The sequence below is a fragment of the Heptranchias perlo genome, chromosome 24 (genome assembly GCF_035084215.1).
Source record: "Heptranchias perlo isolate sHepPer1 chromosome 24, sHepPer1.hap1, whole genome shotgun sequence".
NCBI classification, from domain to species: domain Eukaryota; kingdom Metazoa; phylum Chordata; class Chondrichthyes; order Hexanchiformes; family Hexanchidae; genus Heptranchias; species Heptranchias perlo.
The window spans coordinates 44,408,831-44,429,019 of NC_090348.1; the positions used below are offsets into that span (position 1 = coordinate 44,408,831).

The 20,189-nt window shown below is 45.3% G+C and overlaps 1 protein-coding gene and 1 long non-coding RNA gene across 2 annotated transcripts in view; one reads left to right on the forward strand and one right to left on the reverse strand.

Annotated features, from left to right (window-relative positions):
* Positions 1–5,401, reverse strand: part of ube2h (ubiquitin-conjugating enzyme E2H (UBC8 homolog, yeast)) — a 110,398-nt gene extending 104,997 nt beyond the window's left edge. The window contains exon 1 of the mRNA XM_068005195.1: positions 4,821–5,401. Coding sequence (XP_067861296.1) covers positions 4,821–4,873 — 53 coding nt within the window. The 5' untranslated portion in view covers positions 4,874–5,401. The remainder of the gene's footprint in view (positions 1–4,820) is intronic.
* Positions 4,105–20,189, forward strand: LOC137341740 (uncharacterized). Its single transcript, XR_010967111.1, has 5 exons — positions 4,105–4,160; positions 7,044–7,122; positions 7,634–7,893; positions 8,110–8,175; positions 19,607–20,189. It is a non-coding gene; the product is annotated as an uncharacterized lncRNA (long non-coding RNA).

Here is a 20,189-nt window from a genome sequence, read left to right on the forward strand (position 1 = left end):
TATCCTAACATCTCATGTGGCACGGTGTCAAATTTTGTTTGATAATCGCTCCTATGACGTGCCTTGGGACATTTTACTATGTTAAAGGCGCTATATAAAGGCAAGTAGTTGTTGCTCTTGATTACTGTCCAGAGACCCCTGCAGTATAAGCAGATGCTTGGCAAGAGTAGGATCAGGCTCAGCTGTAGCCTACCGACATTCACTACATGGGCTTACAAATGAACAATACCCGCTTGGCAAAGTACCAGAGCACAGCTGGGCACACAGAGCTGAACCCCAGCAAAGAGTCAAAGCCTTAAGGGTATGATTAGCAGTGGCAGTAAAAAAAAAACAAAAAAGGAATCAGAAGGTGCACCAGCAGCCATAAACCCATAGAATCAGCATCAAGTTATGTTCAGTTATTCCATTCATAGGAGGGAGACCATCCATTTACCCCAAAACAAACAGCATGATTCAAAGGTATTGCTCATTTTCCCCCATGCATTGCATAATCATCACCAGGCTTATTTGGTATCAGTACACATTATCAGGAAAAACTCACTTAAATCACATGCTTCAATATTGTACCATTAGGTTTCTTGTGCACTTTCACTTGTCACCTCAAATTACTCCCATCACTACCACACAACAGACCTATAACCACCAGAACTTCATCCTACTGTTAAAACAGCTCAAAAAGCTCTTTCCAGACACTATCCAAGTTTGGAAAGACAAAATTTACATTACTGGGCATTTTTCCCCACAGGTCAATAAAAAAAATTTCAAACACCCATCGCGCTTTACTGAAATCCCGCTAACAGGGGTTTGCATCAGCCGAGAACTTTATAACATCCCACAGATGCATGGCTTCATGGTCAAGGTGTTGTAAGAACACTGAGGGAGCTTAAGTCAATTCATGAATCACAACTGAATTCAATCTGCTTTATAACCTGCATACACAACAGCAGAAGCAGCAATTCATGCGCATCACACAAGCTGCATTTTTCCTTTAGACAGCCCAGTATTACCAATGTAGATTTTTCGTAAAATTTCAGTTATTTTTCTGCCTCGGTCTGTAGCAGTGTGACATACTCAGGGTCACCTTTGGCAAACAGTGCTGTGTGATATGCAAAAGTACTGATTATCCCTTGTAACAATCAGTTCCGTTCTCCTCCCATGATACTCAGAGCATTCCAAAACTAGATAAACATGTATGGCCGTTCCTTTTAAAGAACATTAGCTTGGACAAAGTTAAAATTTTATTAATGAAACTCGGCCGGTTACTCCTTACTGCTTAGTTTCTTCCAGTCTTGGCACCAGATGCACATGGGAGCGATTGCAAGATAGCAATCTGATCGAGGAGGTTAGATTTTGGACATTGCAAGGGTGAACCTGAATAATTTAAAACTGCCCTCTGAACCCCAAGGTACAATTGCACTCGTGGCACCTCAGGCCATTCATCACTTATTTTAATCGTTCGGACCCTCCAGCCTTCGGATTCTGATCTGCAGTGAATGACTCCTCCTCTTTTTACTTTCCCCTACTCCACCATCGGCAGCAGACTTTAGCCATCATGACCCACACTCTAATTCTCTTTGATCATCAAATTCCTCATTCAACTCCTGTTTGGTGTCCTATTCTCCACTTTATGAAGTGTCTTGGGAGGGTTTCAGTCAGATTGTTGTGACTTCAAAGACTCATTTTCCACTGATAAAGGACGTAAGTACCAATGCCAATAGTCAGATACCTTGACTCTGATACAAAAGGATGATCACACTGGAAACATCTGTAACGGTCTAGTGGATAAAGGCACCATCCAGTATAGTACTTGAGCCGTAAAGAGCAGAAAGTCCAAGGTTTGATTCCCAGCCTATGTCATGTTCACTGATCTCAGCCAGTTATAGCAGTTGAAGCACTCAATTGACCTGAGTACTGGGAAAAGAAATCAAGGTTCTTGCTGATTATTACTATACAGTAAAAGTCCTGCTGGAAAGTGTGCATGTATGTACATCAGGGAGTACAGAATCCAGCATAGCACAGTGTCCTTATCAGTAAAACAGACTACCCATATTCAATGTCTAGGCTGAACGTGGAAACAGTAAAGGGCTGTGGTTGTCCATGGATCCATAACCCTGGAGAGAGTCAACAGCCAGCGAGAAAATTGGTTTACAAAAAGTCCTCAATGAAAGATTAAAATTACAAGACAAATCTGTAACATACCAATTCTAATTTATTTTTCCAATTCTCACCCCACCTTCCCTCCCTCATAACAAGGAGGGATGAGTGACAGAGCATAGTCCCACAGGTGCTGGAAGAGGCCTGTAAAACCATTCAGCTCACCGAAGTCAGTGAGGGACATCACAGCTGAGCCTGACCCTGTGCTCACCCACCATACACATGGTCATTTCAGCAGAAACAGCAATCAAACAAAATTCTTGTCCGGTTTCATCTCCAGAGCCAACTGTGTCAATCCTCCAAAACACCAGTCACAGATCAGCTAATGTAGCACGGAACAAGGATCAAAACTTAGGACCTTCTAGTGCTCAGCACCACACAGGGCAACGGGAGGTGCATTAGTATACCTTACTTTAAAGGCCTATATCCCAATTACAAAACAAGGACCATGTATCCAACTCCAGCACAAGACCCTAGTCATGATTTCGACACAAAGCAAGTCAATGTTGACCTTTGTATCGTTCAGTCACCTCTGTACAAACCTGCCACCAATGTTGGAAAAAGTGAAATGGCAGACCTAGCTGCCTTCCAAACATGGCTGCAGAAATATAGAGGGAATGAGGTGAGCTAGAGAGACAAGACAAAACAAAGCGGGTCGGTGATACTGAGCATTAACCCCAGTGTTTGGTGCCACAGAGCGAAGACAGAGGCAGGGAGGGAAAAAAAACAAAACCTCTAGCACCTCCTGGCAGCTGCTGACAGGGGACATTAGCAGAGGCCTGGAATAGCCTGGGAGCCTGTCTGCTGGATTACAATGGCAAGCCAGGCAGATGCATTAAAAAAAAATCAAAGTATCAAAACATGAGAGGGAAGGGGGCAAATATCAAAGAAAATGCTCCCACAAACTAATTTTTTTTGAAAGGGAAATGACAAGATTTAAAACATAACCAGCAGATGCTTACATTTTCATCATTTTTCTTCAATTATATGCAGTACTGACCCTTTAAACAGAAAATTTATTACGAAAAACACAATGACAGCTCAGAACAAGTAATTCGAGATGATCGAATCAACCTCCACTAATGACCTTCTGAACATACACCAAGTAGCCTTTGCAATGGCAGCTTTAAAACTTGTTCAAAACATTACATCATTTCAATTTTTTTTTAAAGAAAACATTATGGCATTTTTCTGGGGAGAGGTGGTAGCAAATCCCATAAGGGGAAGCTGGACTGTTGTTGATTAGTAATCTGCTGTCAGTTGTGTCATCCCTCCCCCTCCCCAACTAGAGAACTAGACGTCTAAGTACAGTCTTTCTTTTGTGGTGTCAGCTGGCTTTTTTGTGTGTGTGTTTGTGTGTTAAGTAAGCTCCTCCTCCAACCCAATTCCGGCTGGTAACAGTGCAGCCAATCGCTCTCTGCAGCTCGCATTAGGACCAACAGTTGCTGTCCAACGAGTTCTAGCAGGTAGCACCAAAAAAAAAGCAAACCCAAAATGGGTGAGGGGTGACAACATACCAAATGTATAATGTATTCGCTGCACAAACAGTCTTTTCTAAGGAAAAATTATCCTCAATAATTCCACTCCCAATACATTTTAAACAAGCAACAAAAGTGACCCTTACAAGCCAGCACTCCAAAACATGCACAGGAAACCAAAAAAACAATGTCAAATTATTCACAAGAACAAAAATAAAAACAGAAATATCTTAATGCAGCATCTTAAACATTCAACAGCAAGAAAAAAATACTAATTCTATCTGCTAGGGTGGCACAAATGGAGCATTAAAATGTCACCCAATTAAAAGAGTTGACATCGACACTCAAATGCCTTCAGTTTTTCTCTTTCTCTTCACCCCCCCCCCCAAAAAAAAGATAACCTAGACAGATTACCAGGCCAAAAATACCCTGGATTGCACCACGTCAGACAATCCCCAACCTCTTTTGCAGCTAAAAACATACAAACAAGGTTTGATGAGATGTGACGCTGCCTTTTAATCATAAATGGTTTGTTGAAACGTTAAATCTCGCTTTCAAACATAGACACACACAAAAACAACAGGGCTAGATTTTTTTTTTAAAAAGATAAGGCCTAACAAGCATCCGAACAATTTGAAATTAAAAGAAAACCCCTTAACGACCACGAAATCATAATCTCATAACAAATTCGGATTTGTAAACGCCAGATTTAAATAAAAATTCCTCACACACAACTCCCAACAAAAAAAATTAAAAAAAACTCAACACTGCCCATAGAGAGGAATAAAACTTCAACTCCTTAAAAATAACTCAAAATCTGTTACCATCTAGATGTTGTCATATAATTTTTTGATATTAAACCCTTGCACATCTTGAGAACCTGACAAACAAAACAAAAAAAATCTCAAACCATAACCAGTGTCAGTTTACACACGGTTAGAGACATACATTATATATATATATATTAAAAAAAATACCCACTGATGGGCTGAGCCCGCGGTGCAATATGTAAAATAATAAAATGAAATAAATCCTCTCCTTTAACACAAACAAACGGCGCATTTGACACGATAATTAACAGGCGAGACAAAGAGGGGGAAGAGAGAGAGAGAGAGAGGGAAAACGCTGGCTGCTGAAGCCTCTCCGAGGGGAGGGAAGGGGGGGGGGGGTCGCTGGTCTGAAGGATACAGTTTGACCACATCGGTGTCCATTCGCCTTTTCCCGGGGCTCGGGGAGGACATGTTGGTGCTGCTGCTGCTGCTGTTGTCGAGGCGGCGGATGCGGCAGGCGGACGGGCGGCTGGCTTTAATTCCTTCTCTTCGGGCCTGTCTTCCTCCAACTCCTCCTCCACCTCCCCCCCCCCCCGCCCGCCGCCACCCCCCACCACCACCCTCCCCGGTAACACAACAGAAACAGAACTCAGGTGGAAATCGAGAGACCAAGTCCCTTTCGAGGGATAAAATAAAATAAAATGATTTATATTCGGGGTGGTGGTGGTGGTGGTGGGGGGGGGTTGTGTGTGTGTATGTCTGAGGGGATTCTTCCCCCCCCCCTCTCTCTCTCTCTTCGCTCTTCACTCGGGCGACGCCACTTTGTCCTCTTCAGACTCTTGAGGTAAAAATTCGCCGCCTGTCCGTGGGGCTCACTTTGCTCTTGTTTTGTTTTTTTTTCTTCCCCTCCTCCTCACGGTTCTCCCTGCGGTCTCTCTCGACGACGACGACGACCACCGCCGCCACTCTCCTCTTTCCACTCTCCCCCCCCGCCTCCTCCTCCTCACACACACACTCCCTCCCTCTCACTCCGGCTCCCCTTCTCGCTCTGACTCGTCTCTGGTCCTGAACCTTCTCTTCAACCCTCGCCCGTGACGTTGACGTTGCCGTTTGTCGCCGTCGGCGACTCACGTCAGCGCGTTGAGGCGTCATCCTCCCGCCTTTATCGCAAAGTGTTCTGGGACTTGTAGTCTTTTTTTTTAAAATTAAAAGCTCGAACACTTCAATTGCGGCTCTGCTGAGTTAATTTTTATGTTTCTTTCGAAAAGTCATTTCGAAAGACTAGTTATTGTTTCATAATGTTGTGGGTGTTCTGTTTTCTTTTTCTCTCCTTGCCAAAGGCTGGCAAGTCCTGACGATTACGTCATGGAAGTATGGGTTCCCCCAACGGAATATGGCGACAGTGCGCATGCGTTCAAACCGAAATGCGTGATGGGAGCTGTAGTTTTTGTACACATGAGGCAGCTTAAAAAGACTTGAGGAGATGTCAGGCATTTGGCAACACAGTTGGGGACATTAAAGGGATGTGGTGAGGAAATGTAGGTTGCAACCAGAGTATTATTACTTAAAGGGCCATTGTCTTCATGAAAAATTGGCAAACTTCTTTTGTTTTTGCAAAGAAAGTGTTGCAATGACATAACTAAATGTACAGGCAGTTTGCAGCAGTAAATGCAACAGCATCACAGCAACTTTGGACGAGTCGTTTGGATATCCTCATAGCACCCCTGGTTGTTGATACCAGGGAAATCGTGAGGAGTGGGAGAAAGTTCTCACAACACTCCCACATAAAACAATATTGATAACATATGCAATTAATGTTTTGCATTTTATATAGCATCTTTCATAACCTCAGGACATCCCAAAGCACTTTACAGCCAATGAATTACAGTCACTGTTGTAATGTAGGAAATGCAGCAGCCAATTTGCACACAGCAAGATCCCGCAAGCAGCAATGTGATAATGACCAGATAATCTGTTTTAGTGATGATAGTTGAGGGATAAATATCAGGCAGGACACTCCTCTGCTCTTCTTTGAAATAGGGCCATGGGATCTTTTACGTTCGACTAAGAGGGCAGGCAGGGCCTTGGTTTAACATCTCATCCAAAAGGCCGCACCTACCGGTAGTGCAGCAGTCCCTCAGTTTGGACTGAGGTGTCAGCCTAGATCTGAGGTGTCAGCTTTGCTCCTTCGTCAGGTGTCACTCACCTGACGAAGGAGCAAAGCTCCGAAAACTTGTGATTTCAAATAAAGCTGTTGGACTATAACCTGGTGTTGTTCGACTCCTTACATTTGTCCACCCCAGTCCATCACCGGCATCTCCACATCATAGATTTTTGAGCTTAAGTCTCTGGAATGGGACTTGAATCCATGACCTATCTAACGCAGAAGTAAGAATGCGACTCACTGAGCCACAGCTGGCACTGAGAAATAGTTCACTGTGCGTGCGCTTAACAATTCTGCAAAACCATTTAATATGGCACCTTTTAAAATGAAACATTAAAATGGGTCACATGAATACTAAATAGTAATAACAACTACTTATGAAGCATTAATTTGTGTGTAAGGCACCCAAACCTGCTGTAGGAGGACTCACTGCAATATTTGCTTTGTTCTACCCATTTACGTATTTTATTTACTCAGGTTGCTGTGGTGCTTAAGGCCTTGGTGGGGCTATACTGATCTGTACAAGAATCTGAAGCTTTGTTTTAAAGTTCCTAAGGTATGTTTGACTGCAATAATGTGCCTCATTATATTAATATTCTGCTCCAATTCGAGGCTGTCTCAAATGAGCCAAGGCTAGGGTTGCCAACTCTGGTTGGATGTGTGCCAGGAGGTTTCATCACATGACCTCCCGCAACCAATCGCCCCGCCCAATCAAACAGCCTTTCCCCCCTCTTCCCCCCCCACCCCATCTCCAATATTTTTATAACTATTAAACTAAAGTGTTCAAAGAAGATTAAAAGAAACATTTTTTCTTAATGCCCTTATGATGTTTCTCCCTGATTGCTTGCCCAAAGATTGATCTTTAATTCCTGGAGACTCAAGGACAATCCTGGAGGGTTGGCAACCCCAGCCAGGGCTGTAAAGGATATCCCAGGTCCCTGAGAAACCATCTATCCAGTCCCCCTGTCTTTTCAAATGATGATGGTACTGTACAACCGACTACCATAAATCAAAGGCTTGCTACAGGGTAGCGTGCAATCACATGTATAATTCTTTGTCTTATCCAGACCAGCTGAACGCTCATTGAGTGGAACTTCTTTCTGTTCAGGAAAGCTGTGAGAACTATTAGAGAAAGGATATTGAAGCCATCGAGAGCATCCAACATGGACACAGCTGGATGATACACTATCAGTTAAGAGGAGAGACTTGAACTAGTAGGACTATTTCTCGTGGCACAGAGAAGGCTAACAGGAGCTTTAATAGAAGTTTTAGATTTTGTGCTCAAGTCTTGGTGTGGACCATGAAGCCACATCCTTCTAACTCAGAGGTGAGAGTGCTACTAACTGTGCCAAGCTGACATTTAGTTGAGAGAAGTAGTCATTCAATATATTAATTATCTTATTATGTTAAAGGCGCTATATAAATGCAGCTTGTTGTTGTTATGTTCATCCTCAATTTCAGCCCTGTTTGCAGCTTTTGGGGTTCTCACCTTCTCTCTGACTGCTCTCTTACTGAAAGAATTTCATCTGCATGTAACACCTAGATTCCCGGCCAGAATGGAGATGATTGGGTAAATCCGCCATCAATCACGCCTGGAGACCGCACTGCTGTAAGTGACTGGGATTGATTTTACGCACATTATGTAACTATCCTCCACTCACTGCATTTTGCTGGAGCAATCACCCTGATTTTATCAGGAGATGTTGCTGTAGTTCTTAGAGACTCTTTTTAAATAGACTCTGTAGACTGTTTGCTGTTGTGCGCTTTTTAAATAGACCCCGCTGAGTACATAGACTTTGTTTGCTATAAAATAGACTGTTAGCTGTGGGTCCTGCAGTAAGTCCTGCCCCACCTCCAACTCATTGGCTGACACAGTGATGTTAATAGACACTGAAGAATTTCTCACTGCTACATTTTGTGTCGGCAGCTGTGCTGTTCCAGATATCTTTCAGCCTCTTTGACAACCCTTTTAATATATTTCTGCACGTTCCTATATTCATCCCAGTGGACCCCCTCTCCTTTCGCCCTGCAGGATTTGCAGACGTCACTTTATGTTCTTTATTTTGCTTCGGATCAATTTGTTTTATAAACTTATTTAGAGTCAAGAGCAGTATCTGTGTTGAGCAACAGTGTGAGGTGACTGGCCAAGCAGTTCTGCTTCACTGACCTCACCCCGCATACTGCCTGGGGGAAGAGAGATAACGTTGTGAACCGATTATAAGGCAGAAACCCTCCACCCAAAGTCTCACCGGAGCAGCAGGAAGAACGTGATGTTCCCCGCCCCCACATTAACTCGAGGAAAGCAGGTTCCTCTGCACAGGCTCAGGATCAGGGCAGAAGGAAACTAAACTGGTCGGTGGATGTGTGAACACAGATGTCACAAGTTGTGAAATTTGTGCTCTTATTTGTACATAAGAAAATACCAGCAGGAACTTTTCCAAAGTTTAACATGGACTGTCCTCTCCTTGGTCCAAAGACGGTCACTTGGCTTTCATTCTCCAGTAGTGTTAAATGGAATGTCAATGAACAATTTACATTTACATCACTGCTTATAAATGTTAGCTTGGCCCAGTGGTAGTATTCTCTCCTCTAACTAACAATGTTGTATGATAAACCCACCTCTGATCGACGTGGAACAGTCTATTCATTCAGTGAGTGGAGGTCGGAGTTGGCTCCAATGTCCTCTGAAAGTTTTTATACGCTTTGTATTCACTTTATTCAGAACTTTGGACTAGAAATTCGTTTGGGTCCATTTTTTGGGGGCAGAATGGTCCGCGTGCTGGGAGCGCAAACTGGAAGCCCCAGGCCCAAGGCTCAAGTGAAATTGGCCCTTGGGCCTCATCAGCACATTTCTGGTAACCTGTGGGCACCATTCGGCTTTCAGAGGCAGCGCGCCCAGTTTGAAGAGACCCTCAAGTAAGTCCTGGGAGAGGAGGGGAGGGGAGAGGGGTTCAGGGGCGAGGGGGGGGTTGTCTAGTGCAGGCCCACTCCTGCTACTGCCCCCCCCCCACCCCATGGCTCCACGCGAAGGCCATTCTTGCAAATTCACCAAAAATCAGACGTGAGCAGGAATCTGCCTCTTGATAGATGTGGCTCAGTGGGTCGCACTCTCACCTCTGAGTCAGAAGGTTGTGGGTTCAAGTCCAACTCCTGAGATTGGAGCACATAATCCAGGCCGACTCTCCCAGTGCAGTACCAAAGGAGTGCTGCACAGTCGGTAGGAGTCGTCTTTCAGGTGAGACGTTAAACCGAGGCCCTGTCTATCCTCTCGGGTGGACATAAAAGATCCCACAGCACTATTTGAAGAAGAGCAGGGGAGTTCTCCCTGGTGTCCTGGGCCAATATTTATCCCTCAACCAACATCACTAAAAACAGCTGATCTGGTCATTATCACGTTGCTGTTTGTGGGATCTTGCTGTGCGCAAATTGGCTGCCGCATTTCCTACATTGCAACAAGTGACTACACTTCAAAAGTACTTCAGTGGCTGTAAAGCGCTTTGGGACGTCCTGAGATTGTGAAAGGTGCTATATAAATGCAAGTCTTTCTTTCTTTAGATGTTCCTTCTCACCTCTAGCGTCCAACGTCTCTTGTCTCTCTATTTGATCAGCGCTGCTAAGGTCAGTGCTCCTCTGAATCCTACTCGCTTGTTCCTTCAAAGCTAAAAACGCTCCCCTTTCTCATTACTCTCCCTCCTCCCTGCGTCCCAATTACCAACAATGACTTGGGCCCCTATCCCGTTACAAATTGCCGATGGAGTAAACCACCGCACCCTCTCCAACGTACATGCATGTGGTGCCGAAATATGCCCCCGTTTGGGGAAAAAAAAATAAGTTACTATTTTAAAAGACAGTCACTAATAAATCCAATAGGGAATTCAGGAGAAACTTCTTTACCCAGAGAGTGGTGAGAATGTGGAACTCGCTCCCACAAGGAGTAGTTGAGGCGAATAGCATCGATGCATTTAAGGGGAAGCTAGATAAACACATGAGGGAGAAAGGAATAGAAGGGTATGCTGATAGGGTGAGAGTAGGCTCATGGGGAGCATAAACACCGGCATGGACCCGTTGGGCCGAATGGCCTGTTTCTGTGCTGTACACTCTATGTAATTCCATGTAAAAAGATGGGACCTATAAACATTGGCCCTTCTAGCTGTGGTTTTAAAGCTGTTTCCCCCCAACTCTGGTTCTTCCCCCACCTGTGTGCACTCACAGAGGGACGGTTTTCATGGCCTCAGGGCTCATGTGGTTCCATCACCCTGACCTTTCACCTCCTGGCTTGGGTTCAAATTCCACCCACATCAAGGACGCTGCCATCCCGTATCTCTCAGCTGTACGGCTACAAAGTGAAAACATTATGTACGATTTACAACCCTATCTCCAGTGGGTACAATCCCACAGCACAAACACGCTAACCTCGTCCTGCCCCCCCCCCCCCACCTCATAATTTGACTCTAAGGGCTCTGTTTTCCTTTTCCCGCCCCTAAAGGGTCAAAGTGAAACTTTCCCCCTGCCCCCTAACCCTGCCATGACCTCTGCCCAGTTTCCTGGGTTGGGGGCTCTTAAGTATTCATGGCGGCCTCCCACAGGTTTCTCGCCAGTACCTGGAAACCCACCAACAGCCCCTAGGAAAATGAAGGTGGTGCTGCACCAGTAGAAGGCCGAAGACACCTTCAAGGGGCCCCAGGGCCCCACGACTGGTGCGAATCTCCCACTGAAGCCCCCGGGCAAGCCCAAGGACTTCAGCAGGTAAGGCATGGCGGAGAGTTGGGATGACCGGAGGCCACTACAAGGCTCTCTCCCTCCATTTGATGCTCTACTTCCGCGGTTCAACCGGAGGTCCTGAGCAACAGGTAGAACAGCTTTGAATGGGATGGGACCTCGAGGTCCATACTCCCCCACCCCCCCACCAGTATTTAGATGCGGTGGGCTAGGAAGGAGCAGCAAGCACCAGTACTGGGCGGGGTCGGGGTTGGGGGGGGGTTGTGTAATTCAGGTCTTGGCAATGAGGCAATGATGGGCTTCACTGCCCAATGTCCTCCTCCCTGGTCTGCTGCTATCCCGCCCAATTTCAGGCAGGTACAGTACTGTAGCGTTTATGTTACTGGACTAGTAATCCAGAGACCGTGAGTTCAAATCCCACCATGGCAGTTTGAGAATTTGAATCCATCTGGAAATAAAAAGCTGGTATCTGTAAAAGTGACCATGAAGCTTCAGATTGTCATAAAAACCCAACTGCTTCACAAATGCCCATTTAGGGAAGGAAACCTGCCCTTTTTACCCGGTCTGAGCTATACGTGACTCCAGTCCCACACCAACGCGGTTGACTCTTAAACTGCCCTCTGTAATGGCCGAGCAAGCCACTCAGTTGTACCAAACTGCTACACTGCAGCGGTTCAAGAAGAAGGCCCACCACCATCATCTCAGGGCAGCTAGAGATGGGCAATAAATGCTGGCCTTGCCTTGCAAGGTAGGATAGCAGAGGAAATTCCACCTCTAGGGGTTTCACTCCCTCCAGCAATGCACAACTTGACACATTCACGGAAAATCCCTCTGGGTCTCTATTTTAGTAGTTGCTAACCCATTTAAAATAAACAGGCTAACGAGTCAAAAAGGAATTTTTTCATGAATCCATTAAGTGTTGCACCACCAGAAGAAAGTGGAAGGGTATCCAAGGGCGTTTGAGCAGTACTCACTCTGATACCATTGCCGAATATTTTTCTGTGGAATTGAGCCTCTGGTTCAAACTGTGCTGTCTTATTCCTGTGCCATCCCGGGGACCATAAACCACAGGCCAGTCACAGAACTGGGGCACAAAATCCATATTCAACCCTGGGGTTTAAGAGGGAAAAATTAAAGAAGGCACTGGTTTACAGTCATTACTGGCTCGGGCAGCGGGGGTGGGGGAGTGTCTAGGGGCTGGTGTTCAGGGCTGTAAAAACAGTCCAAAAGGAACATAGGAACAGAAGTAGACCATTCTGCCCCTCGAGCCTGTTCGCCATTCAGTTAGATCATGGCTGATCTGTACCTCAACTCCATTTACCCGCCTTGATTCCATATTCTTTAATACTCTTGCCCATCAAAAGTCTATCGATCTCAGTTTTGACATTTTCTTGGGTACGTGGAAGGTGGGTGGGGTGGGGTGAGGGGGGGTGGGGAGGAACAGTTTTATTAAAATACAGGGGAATGAGAACCTGCCTTAGATCTGTGAATCTGATCCCCAGTTAAGTCAGTACAATACGATAAGGCTCTCAGTGAAAGACTAGAGGCCCCAATACAAACAAGAATTGCTGGAACTACACAGCAAGTCCTCCAATATCTGCAAAGGGAAAAGGGGTTAATGTTTTATCAGGTCGTTCACTCCAATTAATTTCCTTGTGTTCCTTGAGGTGAGGGATGTTGGCTTAGGAGCAGTAGGATGTTTTCCCATTTCAGGCACCACTGGCACTACCCTACTCTTAAGCTGCCTCTCGCTGCGAAAGCAGAAGGGAATCACAGGCCGCTCGATGTAAGGACAGGGAGACTTTTGGGTGCATTAAGCGACAGGTGGACTTGGGCACTTTGAGTGGAGGTCGGGGGGGGGGGACTTGTTGAGTAGGGGGGATCTCGCATTATTAAGGTTGGGAGGGAGGAACTCTGCCTGTCTTCATGACATGGTTCCTGCTGCTCTGCGACATGCTCCTTGGCCACTTTGTGACATGGCTTCTGCCTCCTTTGTGGTGTCACCTGGAGCCAGAATGTAGCCCCTAGTTACGCAGGATGAGTGACAGGGGTCCCGTGGGCAGGAGCTGGAGGTGGATGCTGACAAGGTGAGTAAATGTAGTCTTTATAAATACTGCAAAAGAAAATTAACAAACAACTCAACATCAAAGTATGGAATGAATGCAACTAAATTCGATTAATTACAATTATAATTGTCAATTGGGCAATGATATTGTCTGACATCCAGTCTTTGATGAGTCGTTATTTCCTCCAGTTGAACAATGGGAAGACTGAAGTCATTGTCTTCGACCCAAGGCTGTTCAAAAAGCCTTGGCTTTATAAATAGAGGCATAGAGTACAAAAGCAAGGAAGTTATGCTAAGCCTTTATAAAACACTGATTAGGTCCCAGCTGGAATATTGTGTCCAATTCTGGGCATGAAGAATGTCAAGGCCTTAGAGAGGGTGCAGAGGAGATTTACTAGAACGGTACCAGGGATGAGGGACTTGCATTATGTGGGGAGTCTAGAGAGGCTGGGATTATTCTTCTTAGAGCAGAGAAGGTTAAAGGGAGATTTAATTGAGGTGTTCAAAATTCTGAAGGTTTTGATAGAGTAGATAAGGAGAAACTCCTTCCACTGGTAGAAGGGTTGATAACCAGAGGACACAGATTTAAGATAATTGGCAAAAGAACCAAAGGCGAGATGAGGATTTTTTTTAACGCAGAGAGTTGTAATGATCTGGAATGCATTGTCTGAAAGGGCGGTGGCAGCAGATTCAGTAGTAACTTCAAAATGGAATTGGATAAATACATGAAAAGGAAAAACATGCAGGGCTATGGGGAAAGAACAGGGGAGTGGGACTAATTGGATAGCTCTTTCAAAGAGCCAGCACAGGCACGATGGACCGAAGAGCCTCTTTCTGTGCTGTAAGATCCTATGATTAATTGTCAGTCTTCGCTCAGTGGTAGCACTCTTGCCCCTGAGTCAGAAGGTCATGGGTTCAAGCCCCACTCCAGAGACTTGAGCGCCTAACCTAGGCTGACTCTTCAGTGCAGTGCTGACAGAATGCTGCACCGTCAAAGCTTCCCATCTTTAAGATGAAGTACTTCTAAAGTGTAGTCACTGTTGTAATGCAGGAAAATGCGGCAGCCAATTTGGGCACAGCAAGGTCCAAGAAACAGCAATGAGATAAATAACATAAACTCTGTTTTACTGATGATAGTTGAAAGATAAATATTGGCCAGGAAACCGGGGAGAACTCCCCTGCTCTTCTTTGAAATAGTGGCCATGGGATCTTTTACGTCCACCTGAGAGGGCAGACGGGGCCTCGGTTTAATCTGAAAGACGGTACCTCTGACAATGCAGCACTCCCTCAGTACTGGCATTGAAGTGTCAGCCTGAATTATGTACTCAAGTGTGCACAAAAGCTGAAGGGAAGAGTCACAAAGTGTAAAGTTTTTAAACTGGATTCTTAAAAAAATGAAGTTCCTCAGATCATAATGTGTTTGTATTGGAAACATCTGCCCGGAAACATCTGCTGTCCAGGATTAATCCAGAATGCCTACAAGGGCAGGCGGATTAACAGTCCATTCCAGATGAGCCTATTGCGTGACTATTAGAAGATGGAGATAATAGTGCAGCAAGTTGAGAAATGGGAAGATCTGAGTTGTAGACCTGGGATGGAATTTGGCCCTGTGAGAAGGGTGGAAGCAGGTTCTGTGCACTCAATCAAGACATTAATGTTCTAATGGGTTGAATTGGACCTTTTACCCATCCCACTCTCACCTACTTTCCTGCTGCTTATTATGGGATGACTGGCATCACTGATACTGTTAGATGAAGTTACCACGAACCATATCATTGGTTTCCAAGACCCAATTTGTTTTAATTCAGTAGATTGTCAAGCTGATGGTTTAGCAGCCAGTGTGGGACCAACCAATGTAGCGACACTGCCTGCGTCGATTCGGAGGTGATACTTTGAACATCTTTTTCTCCTCAGCCTCAACTCTTTGGAGACTCAAAACACCAGCTCCGACTTCCACTGGTTCCCATGGCGAACGTTCGTGTTAAGGTTCTAGCTATCCAGCTTATGATAAACATCTCCACAGCCATGGAAATCCTTGTGACAGGAGCGATGCGCAATCCAGTCTCTGACTCTTTACGAACCCTTCTAATGGCACTAATGCTGCCTTCGGTTCCATTTCCATCCACTATCTGCAGCTCACCTCTAAGTCAGCTCCTGCATTTAAAAAAATCAGGCTGCCATTTATTGCATTCCTTTGGTTTCCATCTCTTAGTTTATTGCCTTTCCTGCAGCCCTTTATTTACCGAGAAATAGAAATACATAGAAGTTACAACATGAAAACAGGCCATTCGTCTCAACTAGTCCGTGTCGGTGTTTACCCTCCATGTGAGCAAATAATCCTAAAACATATTTACCCACCGCTGTTCCCATATCCCTTCAGCCCCTTTTCCTCCACCTATCCCATCTAATCTTGAATGTTGACAGTTTCTGCCTCAACCACGAACTCTGGAAGTGAATTCACAACTCTTGTGTGAAGAAGTTTCTCCAGCCCTCTGTTCTAAATCTCTTACATTTAATCTTGTATCTATGGCCCCTCATTCTCAACCCCTCAACTACTGGAAACGGTTTGCTTCTATCTACCCCGTCCCATCCTTTCATAATTTAAAATATTTCTATTATATCAATAAGGGCTCATGGGGTTGGGGGTAATATATTAGCATGGATAGAGGATTGGTCAACGGACAGAAAACAGAGAGTAGGGATAAACGGGACATTTTCAGGTTGGCAGGCTGTAACTAGTGGGGTGCCACAAGGATCAGTGCTTGGGCCTCAGCTATTTACAATCTATATTAATGACTTAGATGAAGGGACGGAGTGTAATGTATCCAAGTTTGCTGACGATACAAAGCTAGGTGGGAAAGTAAGCTGTGAAGAGGACACAAAGAGTCTGCAAAGGGTTAAGTGAGTGGGCAAGAAGGTGGCAGATGGAGTATAATGTGGGGAAATGTGAGGTTATTCACTTTGGTAGGAAGAATAGAAAAGCAGAATATTTTTTAAATGGTAGAAACTATTAAATGTTGGTGTTCATAGAGATCTGGGCGTCCTCATACAAGAAACACAGAAAGTTAGCATGCAGGTACAGTAAGTAATTAGGAAGGCAAATGGCTTATTCCTTTTATTGCAAGGGGGTTGGAGTACAAGAGTAAGGAAGTCTTGCTACAATTGTACAGGGCTTTGGTGAGACCTCACCTTGAGTACTGTGTACAGTTTTTGTCTCCTTATCTAAGGAAGGATATACTTGCCTTAGAGGCGGTGCAACGAAGGTTCACTAGATTGATTCCTGGGATGAGAGGGTTGTCCTATGAGGAGAGATTGAGTTGAATGGGCCTATACTCTCAGGCGTCTAGAAGAATGAGAAGTGATCTCATTGAAACATATAAGATTCTGAGGGGGCTTGACAGGGTAATGCTGAGAGGTTGTGTCCCTTGGCTGGAGTGTCTGGAACTAAGGGGATAGTCTCAGGATAAGGGGTCGGCCATTTAAGATTGAGATGAGAGGTATTTCTTCACTCAGAGGGTTGTGAAACTTTGGAATTCTCTACCCCAGAGGGCTGTGGATGCTCAGTTGTTGAGTATATTCAAGACTGAGATCGATAGAATTTTGGACTCTCGGGGAAATCAAGGGATATGGGGATCGGGCAGGAAAATGGAGTTGAGGTCGAAGATCGGCCATGATCTTATTGAATGGCGGAGCAGGCTCGAGGGGTCGTATGGCCTACTCCTGCTCCTATTTCTTATATTCTTATGTCCAGGGTCCAGTAGGTGTGGAGTGCGCTTTCTGGTGAAGGCAGTTTATTTGGAAATATGCCTGTGGTACAGATAGAACATAAGGAACAGGAGTCCTGCCAACAATGTTTGGTGATCATGGCGGGTTGAGATGTTGGCTTAGTCCAGGCTTAGCAATGGTACTAATGGGGGCTTTTGTAGTAATGTTCTGTTCTGCCTCCCCCTCCTTTTTCAATTGGATATTTAGGGAGGAGGCAGCTTATATTTTGGAGGCATCCAGAAAGGGGCCCCACGTGGACAGGTACATTCCCAACACCAGACTTGGCTCATGGACTTTCCACAATGCCCTTAAGCTGTCTGTAATGGCCTTGAGCTGTTTGCAATGGCCATGCTGTTTATAATGCCTGAGTTGTTTGTAAAGGTCTTGAGCTGTTTGTAATGCTGCTGAGTTGGTTGTAATGCCCTTTAGCTGTTTGTAATGGCCCTGAGCTGTTCATAATGGTCCTACATTGGTTGTAATGGCCTTGTGCTTTTTGTAATGGACTTGAATTGTTTATAATGTCCTTAAGCTGTCAGTAATGGCATTGAGTTGTTTGTAATGGCCCTGAACCTTTTGTAACAGTCCTCAGCTGTTTGTAATGGACCCCAGCTCTTTGTAATGGCCCTCAGTTGTTTTTAATGGACCTGAACAGTTTGTAATGGTCCTGAGTTGTTTGTAATGGCCCTCAGTTGTTTGTAATGACCCTGCGCTGTTTGTAATGGCCGTCAATTGTTTGTAATGGTCTTTAGCTGTTTGTAATGGCCATCAGTCGTTTGTAATGGTCCTGAGATGTTTAATTGGTTCAGTAATTATTCCTTGTGGAAAATATCTGCACAGAAGTCGGGATTGTTGGAGGTAAAACCATCTATAAAGAGCTGGGGGTGGGGGGCAGGCATAGAGAGAACATCAGAGGCAATCCCAGGATTTAGATTGGGGTGGGGGGAATGAAGGCATAACTCCTGTTAAAACAATTAGTAGGGCCACGTTCTCCCTCTCCTCCGGGAGCTTGTAATTTAGGCTGCGACTGAGGCATGAGGGTGGGATATGGGAGCGGTATGCAGGTGTGGGACAGACTTTGTGGGAGTGTTGTGTAGCTTGTTGAGACCCAGTCTGTTCAAATGATGGCAGAACTCCACTGTGCAGAGAAAGAGCTGATAAAATCAAAACAATTTATGTTTTAAAAAAAAATTGTTGGGGGAAAGAGTTTAACATGAAAGGAGATTTGATCGAGGTGTTTAAGAACATGAAGGGGTTTGATAGAGTGAATAAGGAGAAACTGTTTCCAGTGGCAGGAGGGTCGGTAACCAGAGGACACAGATTTCAGGTGATCGGCAAAAGAACCAGAGGAGAGATGAGGAGAATTTTTTTACGCAGCGAGTTGTGATGATCTGGAATGCACTGCCTGAAAGGGCGGTGGAAGCAGATTCAATAGTAACTTTCCAAAGGGAATTGGATAAATACTTTAAAGGAGAGTAAATTTTCAGGGCTATGGGGAAAGAGCAGGGGAGTGGGACTAATTGGATAGCTGTACCAAAGAGCCGGCATGGACACGATGGGCCGAATGGCCTCTTTCTGCGCTGTAAGATTCTACAAAATAGGATTTGCGAGAAGCGGCTTTAGCAGTGGAAATGTGGGAGGTAAATTTGAGGAGAAAGAAGTCATTGACTCTAGTTATCTCCACAGAGAATCCGACCCCCAGCATGGAGACCGAGTCTTTGGGCTGAAGCAGTCCTCTAATTGTGGGTCCTCTCTTGTATCTGTGCGGAAAACCCCAGTCTCCCAGTTAAACTGGGCCTGCCATATATCTTGAGCCAGCTCAGTTGATCCAGTCCTCCATCTCCAGGGAGGTGCGATAGTCCTTCAGTTAAAGAAAAGGCTGCCAACATGGGCAAATGCCTTCTAAACACTCAGGGCATTTTGGGTTGCCAACCCTCCAGGATTGGCCTGGAGTCTCCAGGAATTGAAAATTATTCTCCTGGACAATGCTGGGAGCAAAACCCGGGAGAAAGATCTAGGGGCATTAAAAATAAATTGTGTTTTTCTCATTTTCTTTGAACGCTTCTGTTTATTAGTTATAAAAATAATGGAGATGGGAAAAAAAAGACTGTTTGACTGACAGTCAAGAATCATCCAATTGGGTAACGAAGAGATTGTTTGCTCTCCGTTTGGCCGTGGGCTCTGCGAGGATGGGTCTGTTGGGCGACCAATGGTGGGACTGTGGTTGGAGGCGGGGAGTCATGTGATGAAACCTCCAGGAATACATTCCGCAGAGTTGGCAACCCTAAAGGCATTGCCAGGCTCCATGGGGAAACCGAGCGCCAACAGTCTGATCTTTTTCTCCACCCACCCACCGAGATACAAAGCTCTTTTCTGTGGGATTCTTGCAGCTCACCATGAAAGTGCCCAATCCTTGTCTACACTCTCCTACCCACCAGGTGCACGGTTCATACGCTTGTGATTCGGCCAACGTTGTCTACCTCATACGTTGCAGGAAAGGATGCCCCAGAGCATGATACATTGGCGAGACCATGCAGACGCTGCGACAACGGATAAACGGACACCGCGCAACAATCGCCAGACAGGAGGGTTCCCTCCCAGTCGGGGAACACTTCAGCAGTCAAGGACATTCAGCCACCGACCTTCGGGTAAGCGTACTCCAAGGCGGCCTTCAAGACACACGACAACGCAAAATCGTCGAGCAGAAATTGATAGCCAAGTTCCGCACCCATGAGGACGGCCTCAACCGGGATCTTGGGTTCATGTCACGCTACACGTAACCCCACCAGCGAACAAATGTTATCTGTTTTTAATATAACGGGTCATTTGTTGTCTTCCTTCCGGATGTCTCTATGTCTCTGCCTATCTCTCTCTTTTTTTGGGGGGGTTTGTATATTCGGTGGCCTTGTAGGTGACACCTCTCTGTCTGCTCACTGTGATTGCCTTGGCAACGGGCAGTAATCACCAGGCATTGTTCTGTGATTTATAAATGCGTAGGATTCGAAGATTTAATTTCCACAACATTCACCTGAGGAAGGAGGAAGCCTCCGAAAGCTTGTGAAATTTAAAATAAATTT